This window comes from Copadichromis virginalis, linkage group LG1 (genome assembly GCF_057382275.1).
Source record: "Copadichromis virginalis isolate Kocher_CV1m ecotype Utaka linkage group LG1, C_Virginalis_male_GT1.1, whole genome shotgun sequence".
Classification (NCBI taxonomy): Eukaryota; Metazoa; Chordata; class Actinopteri; order Cichliformes; family Cichlidae; genus Copadichromis; species Copadichromis virginalis.
Window position 1 is genome coordinate 11,392,771 of NC_140618.1, and position 20,078 is coordinate 11,412,848.

The following is a 20,078-nucleotide window of genomic DNA, read 5'->3' on the forward strand; positions in this document are numbered from 1 at the left end:
AGAGGCTCTGCATGATTAATGTCATCACACTTATATACACTGTTCTATCCAGCTGCTCTATCCAGCTAAATATTTGAAAACCAGGAACTTCCCAATTCATGGTGAAAGGTCTGGATATAGATTGATGTGAGCATTTTCAGCGTTTCCAATTGCTACACAGTCAGCTGAACATACCCAACAAGTAACACTCCAGTGGTGAATTTTACAATCTATGCAAATAAGCTAATAGTGTTTATTTGTAATATTGTATTGGATAAAGTTGAATATGAAAAAAAGATGCACAATAAAACAAAAAGCGATAAACAAAAATAAAAATTATGATCTCAAGATTTTATCTTGGATAAGAAGGTGATTTCTGAAACATTCTTTGATTTACTAGTTAGTTCACTAGTTAGTTGATTATGATTATTATTCTCGTTGTTGTTGTTTATTGATTTATATTGAAGCCCAAATGCAGATATTTCTGAATGAATTCGAGCTAAACAGAGTACTAGTGGAGTTGGTCCCATACATAGAGCACAAGCGGTTGCTGAATGTTTTGATGAATATGAAAATTATAGTAATCACAAGCTACAGTATTTCCTCCAGCTCTAGAAACTTGGAGAAGTGACGCCACAACTTGCCAAGCTGCTCCGATGGCACGCTGTAGCCCTAACTAAAACACTATGCTGGGATTTCCCTTTTATTCAAACTCTTAAAGATAAGATGTTCTTTTATTAACTTTTCTCGAGCAGATTTATTTTAATTATTTTAAAGTTTTGGCATTAATTTTTATGTATATGTAAAAAGAATGTTCCCAGTAACTTGCGTATATATATTCATCACGGGCATGGTTGTCATGGTAACAGCAAAATATTTAAAAGATCCAAAATAAATTCAAACTTGTGATTCTTGTTATTAAAGATACATGCTGTACACTCATTCCATCCTGGATAAAGAATAGTTCAAAGAAACCATTAAACGACTTAATTTAATTAACAACTTAATTAAATTACCATGACAATGATGCAGATGATGAGTAGATGTAAACTTCTCACAGCAATTGTACTTTTAAAACCTAAACATAACAAGCTAAATTTAGAGTTTAAATCAGTGAAAATGCCTTATCAACTTTTCTTTACTTTAAATTAAAAAAAATAAATAAATAATAATAATTCTTTGATCAAGTGGAAAGTACCTGGACACAAAAGTAATTTCCCCAAACTAAACAAAGAGACACACTTCAGTTCTGTGGAGATAATTTCATTTAGACGACACATCTGTTAAGTGTTGTTGTTCCTAGAATTTCACGGTCTGACTTGTAGCTGAAATATTCCTTTGCATGGCTAATTCCTCAATGATGCAGAGCAGCAGCATAGAGTGTCTTCCTGTTGACTCCATGCTGAGATTCTGATGCTTCACTTTGCACCTTTTACCTATGAGACTAAACAAGAAGATTCATCCAGTGAGAGTAATTGGAACTTTTCTAATTATTGCCACAATCATAATCATGCTTGTACTGCAGCACTGCCTCTTTGGACTCTGGGGTTCCACTGCTAGGACGGGCACACAGTGGGAAAATGCTAATCAACATCCTGCCTTCATCAACTTATTGGTGACTGGTACACAGCAAAGAGTCTCTTTTCTCTTTTCAAGGGTGGATGCAATCAGACGCAGCACCCATCCATATTTCTTTCCTGAAAGAAAAGGGGAAGCAAACATCTTTGCAGTGGCTCCCCAGGACAGAAATAGAATCTGAATTGCAATCGGACTTAGGGAAATGAATCCCTGTCTGTTTAACTATCTTCATGAACTAATATGCTTGTATGATGATCACTGCAAATGATGTAGTATGCTAAAAAATTTTTACTCCATGAAGAATACTGTTTTCTCAGTAACAATATAAAGCAGTTCACAAGATACACATTATAAACTAAACTTTCTTCAGACCTGTTCACATACAGTTTAACAGCCTGAAAATGATTTCTTACCTCCTCCCACTGGTGGATGTAGCGAATGAGTCTAGAGAGGCGCAGGAGGCGCAGCAAGCTTAGTATCTTGGTAAAACGGACAATGCGTAAGGCGCGTGCCGTCTTGTAGAAATCCGAGTCAATGCGCGTCTCCACAATGAGGAAGATGTAGTCTACGGGGATGGAGGATATGAAGTCGACCACAAACCAGCTCCGCAAGTACTTGATCTTGATCTGTTGCGGATCTAAGATGATTTCTGTGTTATCTTCCTTGACGATACCCGTCCTGAAATTAAGAACCAGGTCCATGAGGAAGAAGGTGTCGGAGACAACGTTGAACACAATCCACGGGGGGGTGTGCTCATCCTTGAAAAAGGTGATGCCCACAGGGATGATGATGAGGTTTCCAACCATCAGCAGCAGCATGGTCAAATCCCAGTAAAACCTTGTTGGTGAGAGACATGGAGAAATGCAGAAATATAATGAATAACAAAGTCAGAATATAAAAATATGAGGTAACTTTGTTGTGTTTGTCTTTCACAGAGTGAATGTTCTATAAACTGCACAATTTAACTGCCTGCAAACAAAATAAAAGACGACAACATTTTGTACATATCGATAGTGTCATTTTCTTTTAACTTATAGTGTGAGTATTAAAGTGGGCTGACATATACATATACAGCATAAGGCATAGTCAAATAAAATATGCATGTTTGATGAACTGAGGAGACCAACATTTGTTCTGTGTTAGATAAAACTTTAAGAAAAGGAATGTGTGGCCTCTTTTTCTTCCATCTGGCAGCTCCATATTTCATTCCATATTTATTGTTCAGTGTATCCACTATCAATATATCTCTACGTCTTGGATCTCCTCTATTGTACCAATTTCCCTCTTATTTACAAAATCTCTTGCTTCTACTGACTTTCATTCCTTTCCTCTCCAGAGCATACCTCCACCTCTCCGGGCTCTCTGTTCCACCTGCTTCCTACTCTGACTAAAGATCACAATGTCATCTGCAAACATCATTGTCCATGCAAACTCCTGCCTGACCTCATCAGTCAACCGGTCCATCACCAGTTCAAACAAGAAGGCGATCAGAGTTGATCGCTGACATAATACCACCACGTCTTGAACCCATCTGTTACACCTAGCACATCTCACCATTGTCTTGCTGCCCTGATACCTGTCCTATAACAACCATACATACTTCTCCGTCACTCCCCTTAAACCTCTGCACTTTCTGATTCACTAACTGTTCACAAACAGCCAGCATCTCCTCATCTCTGTTTCCTTAACCTACATGTGAAAGGAAACTGAATGGTCCAATCACCATTCTCTCTCCCTTTGGAACACTCAACTGCTTCATCCAACTTACTTATTAGAATTCCTCTTTCTGATATTAAACCTGTGGGGCATACACACTGACAGCATTTAACATCACCCAGTTCCCTTTACCTGTCAGAGTCCCTGCCTTTCCTTCTCTCTCATCACTGACCTATTTTAAGCTTTTATTACTATGTATGTAGTGTTTAGCAAGCTTACATGAACATGGTGTAATAATGGTTTAATAAACTCTGCACTTATGAACGTAGCCAATATGTATCCATGACAAAAAGGGGGCCTGATATGAAAACATGTGTGTAGGCATGCCTCTAAATCACACCTCAAAGGTCAGCGGAGGTTAACTGTTAATTAAAAACTGTACTGTGACCTCGTCAATCTTCCAAACCAGAGAGTTTGGATATAAATTGCGCACTCTGCTGGCTCAGTAATTGAATCATTGTGCATTGGTGCAGTGATTGGTGATTTACCCACCCACTTCTAACTGGGCCATAAAAATTTGTCTTTGGACAAAACTTACACCAAGAGCAAGGCTATAAAAATGAAGAAGAATGGATGCTACATATATAAACAAGATAGGATAGAGATTTTTACTGAAAGCTCGCTAAATTACAACAATAAATTACTGCTGTTTGACTTCTTTGTTGGAGCTAAAATCGGTAGATTTCATGATTTATTCTCAGTATGTTTCAGTAAATATATCCAGTGTTTACAGTGAATTGCTGCTCCACAGAATCACACAGTCACATCCAAAAAACATCCCTTGTCCAAATCATGTTAAGTTAGATATACCAATATCAAAAATGTAAGATTTGTCCTGTTATTTGTTTCTGTATTTCTTTTGATAAACAGTTACAACTAAAACAACAATTTCTCTAAGAAATATGAGACATATGTGTGATTAAGCACATATTGTCATTACACACCTGTAATATATTCACTGATCTTTCACATTGCAGCAGTTTGAGTCCTTTTAACTGTACACAAGTCAAAAAACTTTTATTGATGCAGCAGAAAAGCAAACATTGGAAATCACTGCTGTTTGCAATATAGTATCCCTATTTCTTATTCTCATTGTTATGTCTGAGCCCACAATCTCTGATGCACACATCTATGGATAGAATTTACATCAGTCTGGGTGAAAATGTTAAAATGTTTCTTCAAAAATAGCACAAGCAGTTATGAGGTTTGTAATGTGTTTAGACAGTTCTACGCCATGCAGATATGTACACTACATCTCAGTTTTATGTGCATTGCGCACACAGACACATTCACTGAGGAAACAGTGACAGTAATTGGAATTCTTCAAAGTAAAAGGGTATCTACTTTTCCAGATTGTTGTCAAGTGGAGTTATATTTAGACCGACCCTGCCACCACTGTGTGCTCACATTAAGACTGAAACCCAGAAGGACAAGTAAAACTTTGAAGGAAGAAATGCAAACATTGGTAAAGGCATTTGTGCTTCATACTGCCATGTTTCCCCAATATCAAACAATTTAAATATTATTTACATGAAATAAAGTTTTCCTTTTGTCTTACAGTATTTGTAACTTTCATTTTACTACTTATATTTGTCATGAAGGTGCAGCAAGACACACAAATTTTTCTTAAAATTCAAGATTGAGTTCATTTCCTCGACAAAGGCAAGACTGTTTTTATTATAACTGATCAAACATTATAATTTTGAGGAAAAAATAAAAATCAATGAATGAAAGCTTAAAGGAAATGTTTTTTCTTTTTTCCATGTTTGTAAAACATGCATGAAAACTGGTTTTCATGCCATAATAACAACATTTACGACAACTTTTTGAATTAGTACCATCTAACAAATAAATTCAGTGAACACCTCTGTTTAAAATGTTTAAGGCCTTGGACTAAGATTAGTCCATGTCTGGGAAACTGAGCCTAAAGGTCTATAGCCATACTAATAAGTCTGTGAAGCTGGATTCAGCCAGAGTGGTGCTTTGCCTGTACAATGTCAATAATAACATGCTTAAGCAGATTTAAGAGCAAATATTGCTGCACAATAAATAAATCTAAATATGAGGCAAATGGACAATGGACTTTGACCAGACAAAGCAGGCGCTTTGTAAATGCACTCAGAATTTTAACTGGGTATCTTTTAGCTACAGAGAAAAGGAGAAAGCAAGCTATAGAGATATAGACTTGATAATTGTCCAAGTACTGCTGACACCTGTCTGATCAAACCTCACTTATCACTATTGATACAATCATTGATTAAAGAAAATACAAATAAAAAGCAAATCTTGACTCTGATAATTATTGATTTTGCCCCAATACAATATTTTGGGATAAGCAGTTACTTTTAAAGAGCAGTGTAAAAATCTCCATGATCTCAGTGTGTCTCTATCAATAGACTATGTTTATGTGCATGTTTGTTCATGCATGCATGAATGAATGCTCATGATTTCTCTTTTTCAGTCTTGTAGCTGCCTTCTAATGGAGGTCAGGCCACCTAAACATAGCAAGGATCCATTTACTGTGTTTTATTATGCACTAGGACCCTGACATAGGAGACATTGTTCTATAAATATAGTTGGGTGAGCCTGGGATGTTAGACGGACATTTCAAAGGCATTAAACAATCTCATATCTGTATGTGCACAGAAAATCAGAATTTTCACCTGTGTGATGGGATACCACCTGTTTTAAAATAAAAGCAAAAGGAAGTCAGCTAGTATTGCTAGGTTAGCAGTGCTTTTATTTTGTTACATGATTGTTAAGGTGCTCCCGATTGATGCTGCGGCTATTATGGACACGTAAGCACAAACAAAAATGTAAAACTAGCAAGGTGTGAAATCCATTCTAAATGTCAAAAAATTAAAAGTTTTATTCAGTAAAGAAATACTACTTCTATGTCTGGATCTGAGTCCATTACATCAGTTCTACATGAATTAGTCTTTTGTAAAACACAAAGAATAAAACAGTGACAAAGTGCCTTATAAGTTTATAGCAAATTATGGAAATATGTGGCCAGCGATCACATTTTATGAGCAATTACATGACCGCTGAGGAGTATCAGAGATTGCATGACAAAAAATGTAAATAACAGGAAGGCAGGTCTGATGGGTGTGTGTAAAACATATATGTATATTTTTTATTAATTAGTCTAGAAAAGCATTTTTTTAAAAACTAAAAAATATAGCCGTGGGATAGCTCACACCTAGCTTGTTATGATGCTCAGAGTTCACTGTACCGATGAAGGGAGCCCTGACATTTTGCTGTCTGCAGGGACAGAGTCACAGACCACTATGCTCTCCGGTGGGGTGACCAGGGACAGCAGGAACATGTTGTCACCCTTAGAGTGCATCTGACTACACGATAAGCCTTTCTCATTCTCCTCACCCTGCCAGCCAGGCTACCTGAAAGGGACTATGAGAGCCACCACAAACAGCCTTACAGTACACACGCTTACCTTTCAGAGTAGCTTATATCTAAATTGAGGAGGCACAAGGCTAGGATACGAAAATGGAGTATATACAGTATGGGATTGAATATACAGGGAGCAAATGTTCATAATTTTGTATGTGTGCACGTCTGCGCACCTGTTTACATTTTGATTGTAGAAATATCTATCTGCTGGCTACCATGCTGAGAAAATGATGGATCCCATACAATCGGATTGACTGTCGTGTCAGAATCGGAAGGCTTTTGATCCCCAGCTACTCCAGTGAGAGTGAGTGTGATAGATAAATGGCTCTACAGTTTGTGAATGTGAATGTGGCTTGTGCTGTAAAGCACTTTGAGTGGTCAGTAAAGACAAGACAAGTGCTGGAAAAGGAACTAGCTTTAAATGTCAGTCCCTATATCAGTCCAATCTGATTACTGCAGAGCTATACACTCTTTCAATACAAACTTCAGGTGTGTAAGACAACATGAAGATTTTTCTTCCATGTGGAAATGTCAGTTTGTATGTTTTCATATACAGTATGAGTTATTTCACTGAAGCTGTTAATCTGTCATTAGCTAAGCAGTTTAAACCCACTAATCCCACAGTATATATATTAAAACTGGTTTGTTGACCCATATAACCATTAAGATTACTTGGCTAAGGTGAGAGATTATCACTGTGTTGGTGAGAAGCGTTGAATGTATGTAAGAAGGAGAATTTAATCACGGTGTTCATCATCTAATCCTCACCACTTAACCACCAAACCACCCACTCTAACCTATTTTTCTGACTGTAAAAATTGTCCTTCTGGAGGTCATGAAAAACATTATTATTTAAATGACCATGAGTCTGAACATTCATTACTGCCATGATTTTGTTGAGGGAAAGCTTATTTCTGTATAGTTAGTCTGAAACAAGACTTGCTATCTAAAAACCTTTTCTCAATTTCTACAGACTAGACATTGGAGCACTTTTTTTTCTATCCACTTACTTAATGTTTAATTTATAATTTTGTAGGGCACATACCAAAATAAATTGTGTTTGTGCTACAGTGTCGTCTGATAAAGGAAGCATTTGAGGTGTAGTGCGAAGGATTTAATTACAGATTGTAACACACTGAAAGTCTTTCATTCACTTCTCCCTTTTCCAGAAATACAGACAAATGACTGTCGCTTAAACATGAAAAAAGCCTTTGTGGACCAATATTTGATATGGCAGTTCTGAGTAACTGTAGAAACCTGGGACCTTAGTTATAGAAAACTCTTCAAATAAATTTCTGGAAATAGATCACCCTAAATCCTATGGTCCTTAATGTGTTTTAATCTTGGTAAATGTAAACGTAATGCAGTGTACTATGACAGATTTTTTTTTTCTGGTTTTGAAAATAATGAAAAACAATATATATATTTCTCTCCTGAACAAAAGAAATGCAGGTGTTTCATAGCAGGGGAGCTGTATTTTAGGTGTGATTAAATGTCATAGGACCAACTTAACAGAACAGTTATATATTAAACTTAAACTCACATGATAACTGACAGAGCAACAGCTTCTCTTAGTCCACTGCCAGTTGTGAATTAGTGAACACGGAGTGTGAATGCTCTTGTGAAACAGAAAAAAATCATAAGCTATGCTTAGCCAAAGGGAAATGCAATCTATGGTAAAGCCTTTCACAAATAACAGGAGAACAACATCAGCAACAAAAAAGGCCTGTTTACTGCCCATAAAGGCATAGTCCACTGGTCTTAAACAAGCCAGTTGGCAAACACAGCAAGATTTAAGTGTTTAGGAGAAAAAAAATCAGGTTAAAAGGGTTAAACCTATTTTTTGTTGTCACCCGCTCCAATGAACTGTCATAACGGTGCTGTCTTTGCTAAGCACAGCCAGTAGGCATACTGCAAGCACATCATTGACACTGGGGCTGTGCAGTTAAAAGAGGCTATATTTAGGTGAGGTACGCAGTTTTATCAGACCTATGCTAAGAAGATTCCATCAGAGGTAGAAGCAAATCTCCCCAAACTTAGGCTAAGAGAAAACAGGGATTTACTAAATGCCTACAAAGGGTAGAGGAGAAGTAAAATCAACTAAAAGGGGTCAGCATTACGCCACTAAAAGAGATCCATAAATAAGATTGCTAGTAGTGTTTCTGGTGGGACATCAAGCTAAGGGTACAGGGGGTGATTTTTTCATTCAGCTCTAAAACTATCTGGGACTGTTACTGAACACACATAAGAAAGATTATGCTTTAGACAATGTCATAACTGCTGCAGTAAACAACTCTTAAAAGAGAAGAACTATAGCCCTTTACGAGTAGACACAGGCAAATGTAACCTCGACTTCCCAAATTCTAATCAATGGAATATAGCCTGCTCTCAGAAATTGATAAACACTTTCAATAGCACTTCACAACACTTGGATATCATTTATTAGCTTTATATGAGGAAACGCACCCTGTATTGATCAACATTACCAGCAATCATCAGCTCCCAAACTCGGTGCGGACTTTTTCATTTATAGGTCAAACTCTGTTTAGGTATGTTAAGATATTTCATTTGCTCAGTTTATTATCTTAAAGTATGCAATGCATTATTTGGGAGATAATTAAGAGGCACTATAATAATGTAGGTTACCTCAGTCAAAAACAGCATATATATCGATCATTCTCTGTAAATAGCTCAAAAGGAATTTAAACACTTCAGTAATGCAATAATTCCTGTTTCGTTTCACTTCTTCTCCATTCAAATTCCAAAGCCCCTAACCTGGCTAAGCATCTTAGGGAAACTTTAGAAATGCTGCAGTGTCAGTTCCAGACATTTAAGAATATGCCCCAGAGCCACTCACTGAGATATGTCCAGCCTAAATTTGCTGTGATGTTTCAATAGCTCTAAAGTATACTCTTGAAAGCTCTGACTAAATCACAGAATCACCAGATCCACTTTGCAAACTGACCAGATGTAATCAGATAGCCCACTGAGAAAAATGCTCAGTCAAGATATTTCATACATCTGCTCTGATTTAGCCAAGTCTGTCTTTTATACTATCTTTCGGTGTCACTGGGATCAGAGTCTTCCCAAGCTCAAAAAGTGCAACCTGTTCTCTGAAAGAAGAAGAACTATACATGGGTGGTCTAAAGTCAACAAAAAAGTAGACCTTCAATGGGAGAAAATGGAGAGAGTGACAGGGATGTAAATGGCAAAGAGAGGACAGAGAGCACTCTATGAGTATGAGCTGTGTCATGAGCATGCATTTATCCTACTAGCATGTGCCACTATCTCCTTTGTAGACTGTCATCCTGCCACTAATTGCGTCTGTGTTTTATCATGATGCCTTGTTATCTCCCATAGGGTCCTTAATGTCATGTCAAAGGAGTCTCCTGACAGCCAGACACAGAGTAAACATTGGCCAGTGTCCCCTTAAATGAATTCAAAACCTCTTTTCACTACAAGCAAGAACCTAACATCAATAAAGAAGTGGGACTTGGAGAGAGATGGAGCAATGGGTTTTCTCTCACCACAGATGAGATGCTACGATAATCGAGTGACTATAATACCTGTAACTGGTCACTGTGTACACCATTACTTCATGACCTTACTGCAGGATTGCACCAGTGCTGGGCCAAAGTTTTCATCACTTTGCAAGCTGCTACTCAAACATGGTGTAAGAAAAACTCGCACAAAAAATCAAAACAAAAAAACATTAGTATCTAACTCCATTCGGAGGTCAAAGGGTGAGAGGATAGGAGCATGAAACCCCCCCCCAAAAAAAACACAGTAGAGATAAGATGTAAAAACAGTGACAGAAAATAAGCAGTTGGACAACCAACAAGATAGATTAACCAGGGAATGGAGCAGTTTTAGGAAACATCCAAGTCTTCAGGACATAATATAGATGCAAATTGATCACCTTATCTTTATTTTTTAAAGCTCTTGTTTCTGGAAACATAAAAAGTAGAGGTAAATAAGACCAAAGTCAATAAAGCTTTAAAGTTGTTGGAAACTCCTCAGCATGAAATGAAACTAAATCTCAGAGGCTACATTGTATCTGATTTTCACTGGTTTGCGTGAGTAAGCAAAGGCTTATGTGCAGGATTTATCCTTTTTTTGTTGTTGTTTTTTTGTTTTTTTCTTAGCTCTGTAATTTCTAGATGCCAGACATGGTCAGGACTTAGCTTTATACCTGCTAACTTTGCTGGAGCCTCTGTGCGATTGAAAACTGAGTAACTTGTTATGGCCAAAACTGGTGTGGAGAAAAAGGGGATGTGATATCTTCTGTGAGATGGTGCAGATAAATCACCCTATAGCAGAGCGGAGTGAGCAATCTGTCTCTCACCAGTGCCTGTCTCATAATCCAGCCATTTGTCAAAGTCTTTGAGACACCCAGCATGTGGCAGGGCCAGGCCAAGCACATTGATCCAGGTAAGTATTTCCTCTCTACTGTTTCATAAGCACTTTAGCCTTCTATACATTTGTGAAGCTTCAACTATATAGTGGTAACTTGAAGTGAATGAGTTATGTTAGCAATGGGATAATGCCAATCGCAGGTGATCTCGATATTTGATCTTGTAAGACACAAACCCTCATCTTCTGTGACATAAAACGTATTGAATGTCCCTATAATATGTTGTATTATGGTATAACTGTCACCTTTACATGGTCATTCTCCTGATCCACCTAAACCTACTGTTTTATTTTGCATATTCTACTAATTAAGTCTGAAGTTAACAGAATTTATCTGTGTAGTTGATTCTCTAATGACTAGCATCTCTGATTAAATTATTAATCATTATTTTTATTGCGTCCATCCCCCAGAGTACTGCATTGATGACTGTTTCAATTCAATTTCAGAAGGATGGCGAGGGGTGGATCCACCTGGGACGCAGGCAGGGCTTAAAAGGTCAATCTGTATGTACTACAAATAACAGAATCTCTGTGAGGAGAAATGAGAGGGTTGGTGCTTCAACATGAATACACTGTTCATGTTTTAGTTGCCATTATATGTAAAATGATAAATAAAGTCTTTGGGTAATTTCAGGGATAAAATAAAACACCAGGAAGTCATTGAGCTTGGGGTACAAAAGGATGGCTTTCTTTTCCCCTTGAAACCTCATTGCATTGTAAAATTAATGAATCCGAAACACATGGCACTTAAATAGAAAAGCACAGACTAAGAAATGCAGTTGCAAACAGTATTTTACTCAGGTCTGTATAAAAAGTGTCCCTGAATGCTCAATAGGAGACATCAGAGAGAAGTGATAGCCTACAGGAAGTGTTTAAATCCAAGAAGTCTTAATTAGCAATTCCAAACATGCTGACATTTCCCATAAAATACACTGTGCTGTGTCTGCTTGATTGCTAGAAACCAAGTGATTTCTTGTTTTTAGAGTTTTCATTTTTCAAGGCTGTGTCACTGCATTACCTATAATCAAAGTAAAGAATGCCCTGTTGGGTTTCCTTTGAAGATTACACCTACAGTACCTAATGTGTTTTTTTTTGGTGACTGCTTTTTTGAACAGCACTGATTGCATCATGAGCACAACTGTTTGAATAATAACTGTCAATCTGCCACGTTCAAAACAAAGAATGATAAAAATAATGAAGACTATAGTAAACTGTCACTGTAAATCATCAGAGTTACTATCACTTCCTAAATATTGACTTTCACCCCTTGAACATAATTCATACGTTACATAGAAGGTAGGCATTTGGAAAGCTTGTGTAAAACACCCATTTAAGAACATATTCTCTCTATGGTGAAAAGCAAAAATGTTTTACATTCACCTGACACTTTATTAGGTTTTTATTTGTTACCCCTTGCTAGCACCAGGTTGAACTCTTCTTTGCCTTTAGAACTTCCTCAATTCGTCAAATATTCCTCCGAGATTTTGGTCCATCTTGATATGATAGCATCATCCAGTTGCTCCAGATTTGTTGGCATCCATGATGCCAATCTCCTGTTTGACTACATCCCAAAGGTGCTCTATTGTATTGAGAATTGGTGACTGTGAAGGCATTCTGAGTTAAGTGAACTCACTGTCATATTCAAGATGCTAGGTGGAGACTATTTGAACTTTGTGATCTGATGAATTATCCTGCTGGAAGCCGTGTTCAGATGGATACACCGTGTTCACAAAAGGATGGACATGGTCAACAACAACAACACTCAGATAGGCTGTGTGGTCAAGTGTTAAAGGGACCCAAAGTGTTCCAAGAAAATATCCCCCACAGTATTACACCACCACCACTTGCTAATACATAGCAAGATGTAGCCTCGCTTTCATGTTATTTATGCCAATTTTTGATTTTACCATCTAAATGTTGCAGCAGAAATCAAGACTCATCAGACCAGGTGCAAATTGGAGCCTTGGCTTCCTGTTTTTAGCAGAGAGGCGTGTCACCCAGTGTGGTCTTCTGCTGGTATAGCCGACTTGCTTCAAGATTCAACGTGTTGTGCATTCAGAGAAGCTCTTATATAGAAGTTCTTATGAATATAGCATATGATTATTTGAGTCACTTTTGCTGTCTTATCAGCTCAAAGCAGTGTGGCCATTTTCCTCTGACATGCCACACACTGGATATTTTCTCTTTTTCAGACCATTCTCTGTAAACCCTAGAGATGGTTATGTAGGAAAATCCCAGTAGATCTGCAGTTTCTGAAGTACTCAGACCAGCCCATCTGGCACAAAGAACCATGCTTTGTTCACAGTCACTTAAATCACCTTCCTTTCCCATTCTGATGCTTAATTTGAACTTTAGCAAAATGCACTTATAGGTCAGTGACACTACATATGTTTATTATTTTCCAAACATTTCTATTAACAACCAGTAGAATAGGTGCGCTTAATATGGCGGTCGGGGACTGTATTTACCTCTGGTCAGTAGGACAACAATCACAATTGTCAAGTCAAGAAAAACAACACTGAAATGTTAAAAGAGAAAAGTGTGCCTTGGCTGGCTAGATTTGTGCATCCACCTGGAGAGATTATAAACTGATGCTGCATTGAAGGATGGTGAACCAGGAAGGGCCCACGTCAAGCATACCAGCTGGGTCACATGTGGTACTAAGCAAATACTATTTCCAACAGGCTTTCCCATTTTCAAAATGCACGTGATGTCCAGACAATCGATATAATCTCACCTCAACAACAATACCATCACTTTGCCAAGATTAAACTCTGACTAATACATAAAGCTGAATTAAATGCCATATCAGGTGCAGAAAAAATGCAATGCGAAAAAAAAGGGCCATTCTTCCACAGTTGTGGTCATGTGTCCTGATTAAACACTCCCACACAAGTGTGCCTGGCGAGGTCATGCAGCACCGTTCAATCATTCTGCCACTATGACAGGCAACCTTCCACCCACCGGCCATGCACATCCTCCCTGGGCTCCCTCCATTAAATAAATTGTGCTGTAATAATCTCTTGGCTCCCAATATTGATGGCTGAGCACAGAAGCCTATTTTGATTACCCCACTTTCAGGCCAAGCCAGAACCATCTGTAATCCCCATGTTTTACCATCACTACATTAAAGAAGGAATTATTTAATGGAGACTGAAAGAGAAATGGTGTCATTATCCTATGCTTTCTGAAGCAGACATTTCCCCCCACCTTTCTATGTAGATTACCACTATAAGAAAATAAGAAATGGTTGGTGACATATTATGCTTACACTTTGCTCTCTGAATGTCAAAAACATATTAAACTGGGCTACAAAAATGCAGGCCTTAGGCAACTGGCACCAAGAGTGTGACTCCCGCTCACCACAAGGAGGAGAGTCATCGTTGTTCCAATCATGTACTGTATGTTGCTCCATCTCATTTTTCAATACATCCAATGATGGAAAGCTGAAGGTCCCATGAGACCCAAACAAATCAATGGCAAAATGTAGTCTCAAATTAACTGTAGTGAACCTGACTGAAATAGAGAATGCTGTTATTCAATCAGATCCCTTACGCTCAACACACAAACATAGTACACACAGAAATGCATGTGAGCACTCAGACTGGTACAGTAAGCATGCTGTATCCTCAACAGAAAGCCAGCAGCTGTTAGTGGCTGCTAGTGCTTGATAAGGCTGCTAATTCTTGATAAGACCTGTAAAGCTAAACTGCACAACGTTTAAAAATATCTCTGAATTCATGAAGTGAACAGTGATGAAAATACTTATTCCATTGATATCTTGCAAAGTGTAAAGACAGTTTCTGTAGAGGCAGCACAGCTACCAGCTTTACTCATATCAAGTACACTGAGTTCTTAGTTGCCAGTTTAACTGTAGCTATGATGATAATATGCGAAATTTTCTACTGTCATCAGTTTGAGGTATTGGGTGGCAATAAATTCTCACTCAAGCATTGAATCCAAAACCAGTTAACAAATAGCAAATGGTAAGATACAGCAAATGCCTTCAGCAACAACGAGTATAATTTTATCTAGGCTGTAAATTGCCTAAAAGTTGACTCCCTTTACCTTTATTTCTGCATTAATATGCACGGTGGTTACTCTCTCTTATATGTTCTTTGCAAAAGAATATCAGAAGCAAAGTTGTAAAACATGTCAGTTCAGATTTATTATTCCTGCTGTCTACAACACAACTGAATGCACATGAGGAATAAAAGGCTGTTGCAAAAGTGGACCTTGCAGAAGAGATTTGCCTTACTGTTCCAAAGGGATTTAACTGATTGACAGAAACTGCAGGACAGCCGACCTGATTCTGAGGATGCGATGGCGGTAAAGTTCCAAAGCTTAATAATAATAATAGAAATAAAGTTTGAATGCATGACATCTTCTTTTCGATTTCTCCAGGGAATTGTAGAAGAGTTTCCAACAGATGTGTCCTGTGGGCCCTGAATTGCTAGATAATTAAAAGGCTCTTCTTGATCAGAAGGTTGCATACTAATATTGCACCTCATCAGTTGTGTAGAAGTCTCCACAATGCTGTTCCATTGACAGACTCTTTTCAAAAGGCTCTATGCAAACAGGTAAGAAAATAATAATCATCTGGTTTCCATCATAAGAAGAAGACAGAAGAGCCATTCTGTGAGAGGGATGTCGTTCTGTCAGTCAAGCACCAAAATATCCTGTCTATAATATTCTATGACTTTTATTGCTCTTTATTTCAAGGACATGCTGTATTGATAGGTGTCAGCTCTATCGCTTTTTCATGATTGAGACAAGAAAAAAACTTGCAGAAGGGATATCTAAAAAAAATCCAGTCTGAACTGGAACATAAAAGGCAATAATCTCAGCACCAATCATGTGTATTGTTCAAATAACCTATAAAACTCCCACATATATTTTACAGCCATCACAACATTAATATTTTTCCTTATATAAAAGGTACATTGATAAACCGGTCTTATTTTTTTCGGTCACCCTCTGGGAAACTGACTGCATCTGCTCACTGTGAGTTGCTTGCTCAGAATCGAAGGAGGCTGTTCAGCTTTGGATCTGGAAATTAGGCTGTAGATTGGATTATGATGCCATTTTTAATCTGCCTTTTTCCCTTGCAGGATATTGCTCCTCCCCTGCTTCTTAGTGTTATACAAAACTTGACAAGAGGAGATTTTGCTGAATTCCGCTACAGTGATGACTGTGATTCCTCGTGACACTCTAATTTGAGCTTATACAGCCAAAGCTCTGTGACTAAAACTTCTAGTCACAGAGACCCTTCTCCTCTCCAGGCCCATTAAAAGGTCCCAGATATCTCCTTGTGTACTTTAATTACAGTCATCTTGCACTGTCCTTTTTCCTGATTTTGAGGTTGTAGGCATTCATGTGTCTTCTTTCAGCTTCACTTTGTCAAAAATTAAATACTAGCTCTGACTCAGTGGCAACAGACTTTCTGGCCTAATGTGCTATGTTTTCCCATATTGCTTCCAAATTGGTCTGAAATGCTTTTTGAGAAATGTGACTACTGGTTTTAAAAAAACAAACAAAAGGTTCTCTTGATATTGACTCCAATAAACAATTTAGCAAAATGAAATGAAAGAAATGAAATGTGTCCTTTGTCTTTTTCATGTTAGTCACAGCAAAATATGCAACACTCCATGCAGAGTTAAATAAAGCATAGCCTTAGCTTTTCCCTGTCCTGATTGCGTGCCACATCTGTGGTTTTAATTGTACAGTTGAGTGATTGCAAAATCATAGTGCTGAGTGCTCGTGGCACAAGCAAATGGTTCTCAGATCACCAAAATGTTTAATTATGATAATATACAGTATCCATCATCACAGCCCAAACAAGTGGGTGGCGACCTCTTTTTTTTTTTTAATTACTTCTCTCTCAGTGCATCTGTTTATTTTGACAGATCTCAATGACAGAGTCAAACAAGTACTTGTTTTATAAGTACTTGTAATCTTGTTTTAGGATCTTGCTCAAAGACACTTCAGAACCAGTGGCTGGTGCCAAATCTCTGACCTTTCAGTATCAGGACAGTCTCCCCAAGCACTAAATCACCCTTCACCTGACATTTAACATGGTGAGTAAGAGAGCAGAGGGGTCAGAGAAAACACAACCAGCTGGGAGGAGCATAACAAAAATGGCAAACTGTCTAATACATATCTCACATCATCCTGATGGCATGTCCTAAGTGTGTTTGGATTTACACAAAGTCATCAACAGTGTAGAGTATACCTGCAAATAAATATATATATATATATATATATGTGTGTGTGTGTGTGTGTGTGTGTGTGTGTGTGTGTGTGTGTGTGTGTGTGTGTGTGTGTGTGTGCGTGCACACATGTGTGCGCACGTGTGTGACTGAACACATTACCAAGCCCACCCAATACTCACATACACACCTGTACGCTACAGTATCATTTAGTATACATGAATGTAGTTTGGTTTAAAAGGCTATTGAAGCCAGTCTTACTTGTTAGTTAACAGCCTCTGTGTAGCCATAAATCAGGGATACTTGGCTAATAAAAAAAAATGAAAATAAAAATGGCAATAAAACCACAGAGTAAACTGCAGGCCTGAAAGAGAGTGCTGTCTCCCTCCATTCATGTTTGCTGTCACTGAAGGAGGAATCAAACATGATCATTTCTAAACTACTCTTGAAATATGATGAAATATGATTTACATTAACTGTAAATAAAATAAAATAACCCTATTTTTAAATTAAAGTACAAAGAAAAGTGCATTACAATAATTTAGAAATTATTTAAATGAAGACCTAATCATGAATTTTAAGCAAAAATGTCCTCCATGCTGAGATTTTCTCTAACTGCTGAAGAAACCTCCAAAAAGAATGAATATTTCATACTATATAGAATTTATTATATAAGAAGGGTTTAATCCTAATTGGGACTGGGTTGTGTCATGTGATGGGTTTTTCTGTAAGAACTAAATGTGTCGGCAGGCCTCTGTAGCAATATCGATACACTAAAACTAATGAATGCGGAAAAAAAAAATCTGATTTACTCTGTGAAATTGGTTCATTCTAAGAATTCTATTTTTTAAAAGTGAATGTTTTGGACTGGAGATACAGTCTTTAAATGTGAAAGAGTAAGGTGGAAAGGTGGTTAGTAGAAAATTTAGCAAAAAGGAAAAAAAAATGGGCTTCTGAGCTGAGGAATGCCCCAGTAAATGAGACATACCATGAAAAACATCTGGGCCTAGTCACAGTAACATCATGTTTTTGTGAACCGTTTCCCTTTTGAAATAAGCAAGTGTGATGTGACTAAATTTACCTGAAATCACTGTAGGGGTGAATTATCCAAAATCCGGCGGATTTAACCCGCTCTTGTTCTCGTTCAACCGCCTTCTCACTTCCAAACATCCTCAGGGAGAACTTGTTGACCCCTGGTTGAAGCATTGCTCCTAACTGTCTGTGTATGAACCCAGCCTGATATAATCTCTCGTCGTCCGGCAGAATTTGATCAATGCCATCCAACTTTATAAACCCTGACTGCTGGTCTGGAGAATCATTTTGGGCACCACCGCCAGCGCCACTGCTGGCCTCCTGCGCACCTTGATCCGGCTGCCCGTCACCGATTGCTCCAGGGGGGCTCTCTTCGCTCGGGGTAACATCCCCTTCAGTGATGAGGCGTCTCTCCTCCGCAGAGTCTGAGTCGTGCACATGTCGACTTGTGATGGACGAAAGGCTGCCTCGAAATCTCCGACAATCTCCATTTGAGCTGGTCTTCATAGGTCTCCCTATGTCCGTCTCCATGATCACAGATTCCCCACTTTTGGTCTCGCCGATGCCTTTGCAGCTTCCTCCAGAGGTCGGCGACGGTGACGGTAAAGGCTTCATCCTAATGCTCTTCCTCCGGGTGTCCTTGTCTGCGTCTTCTCCTTCACCCATTATAGATGCTTTCTGTCCAATGTGCTGTGGCAAACTGTAGAGCCTTTTACGCATGGAGGAGTGCAACCTGTCCATTATGACATTGAAACACGCAGGAAATATTAAATAAATCCAGCTTGTTAGCCTGTATTGTACTGGTTATTGCCACAAGCCCCGCGCTCCCTATCTGTTTGTGAGAGCGATCAGTCTGGAGCTAATCTGAATCCCTGAAAGCCTGCTACACATGACACGGACCGCCGTGGCTCTGCTGAAACAGATGAGGGATATTCTTTTTCATAATCAGACTACCTGACAGTTTGCATATGTCCTCACACACAGCCTGGGCGGTCCGCTTGGCCACTGCGTCCTCGATGTACATCTTTGTGCCGTTCCGACATTGTGCGCAAAAGTGGAAAAACTGCCTGAAAGTCACCTTAGCGTGGCATGTGAGAGACGTGCCGACGGACGGTGATACAGAGACCAGAGAAAGGTCATGCACGACGAAGGATGCTCTTTTCACAAGACGTCTTGTCAGCTTTCATAAAACAACGCAACACAATCGTGCAAAAATACAGTAAAGCATTCCAGGGACCGCTGACATCACTGTTCCATAGTCAGGGTGCGTTTTGGTGAATTGTGAATATTCATGATGCTGATCTATTGGGTTGCCATAGGAGCGAGAACTGCAAATAAGCTCAGCCCACCTTGTTTAAAGGGGAAAGCTCTCTCCATTCTTAAAATGTTCTCCCGTTCTTTTAAGTTAAGGCTACAGGTAGCCAACATGCCCATTGTTAAAAAATGATGTTGTCTTCTGTTGGAAGAGACCAAGGACCCTGCTTGCCATCGCTGTAATCAGTCTGATCTACTGCGTAATTTGCGCACACTAATACAAACGAAGCTAGAATAGACTCGTCTATAATTTGGTAAGAAGCTCTTGTATATAATTATTGGTATACGGGTGGATTCTCAGATGGAAATAAACAAATCTGTGATCTCCTAATTCAAGATTATTTTTCCAATTCCGTGTATTTATAACACGTAGGATGTCACACCCTTTTGTGCTTATTGTTCTTTTTATTTTCAGCCTAGGATGAT

The 20,078-nt window shown here is 38.5% G+C and overlaps 1 protein-coding gene across 1 annotated transcript in view; it reads right to left on the reverse strand.

Annotated features, from left to right (window-relative positions):
* hcn4 (hyperpolarization activated cyclic nucleotide-gated potassium channel 4) overlaps positions 1-19,418 on the reverse strand; it is a 75,391-nt gene extending 55,973 nt beyond the window's left edge. The window contains exons 1-2 of the mRNA XM_085450730.1: positions 18,388-19,418; positions 1,971-2,394 (exon numbers count right to left, since the gene is read on the reverse strand). Of these exons, the coding sequence (XP_085306856.1) occupies positions 1,971-2,394; positions 18,388-19,079 (1,116 nt within the window). The 5' untranslated portion in view covers positions 19,080-19,418. The remainder of the gene's footprint in view (positions 1-1,970; positions 2,395-18,387) is intronic.
* Positions 19,419-20,078: the final 660 nt, after the last annotated feature.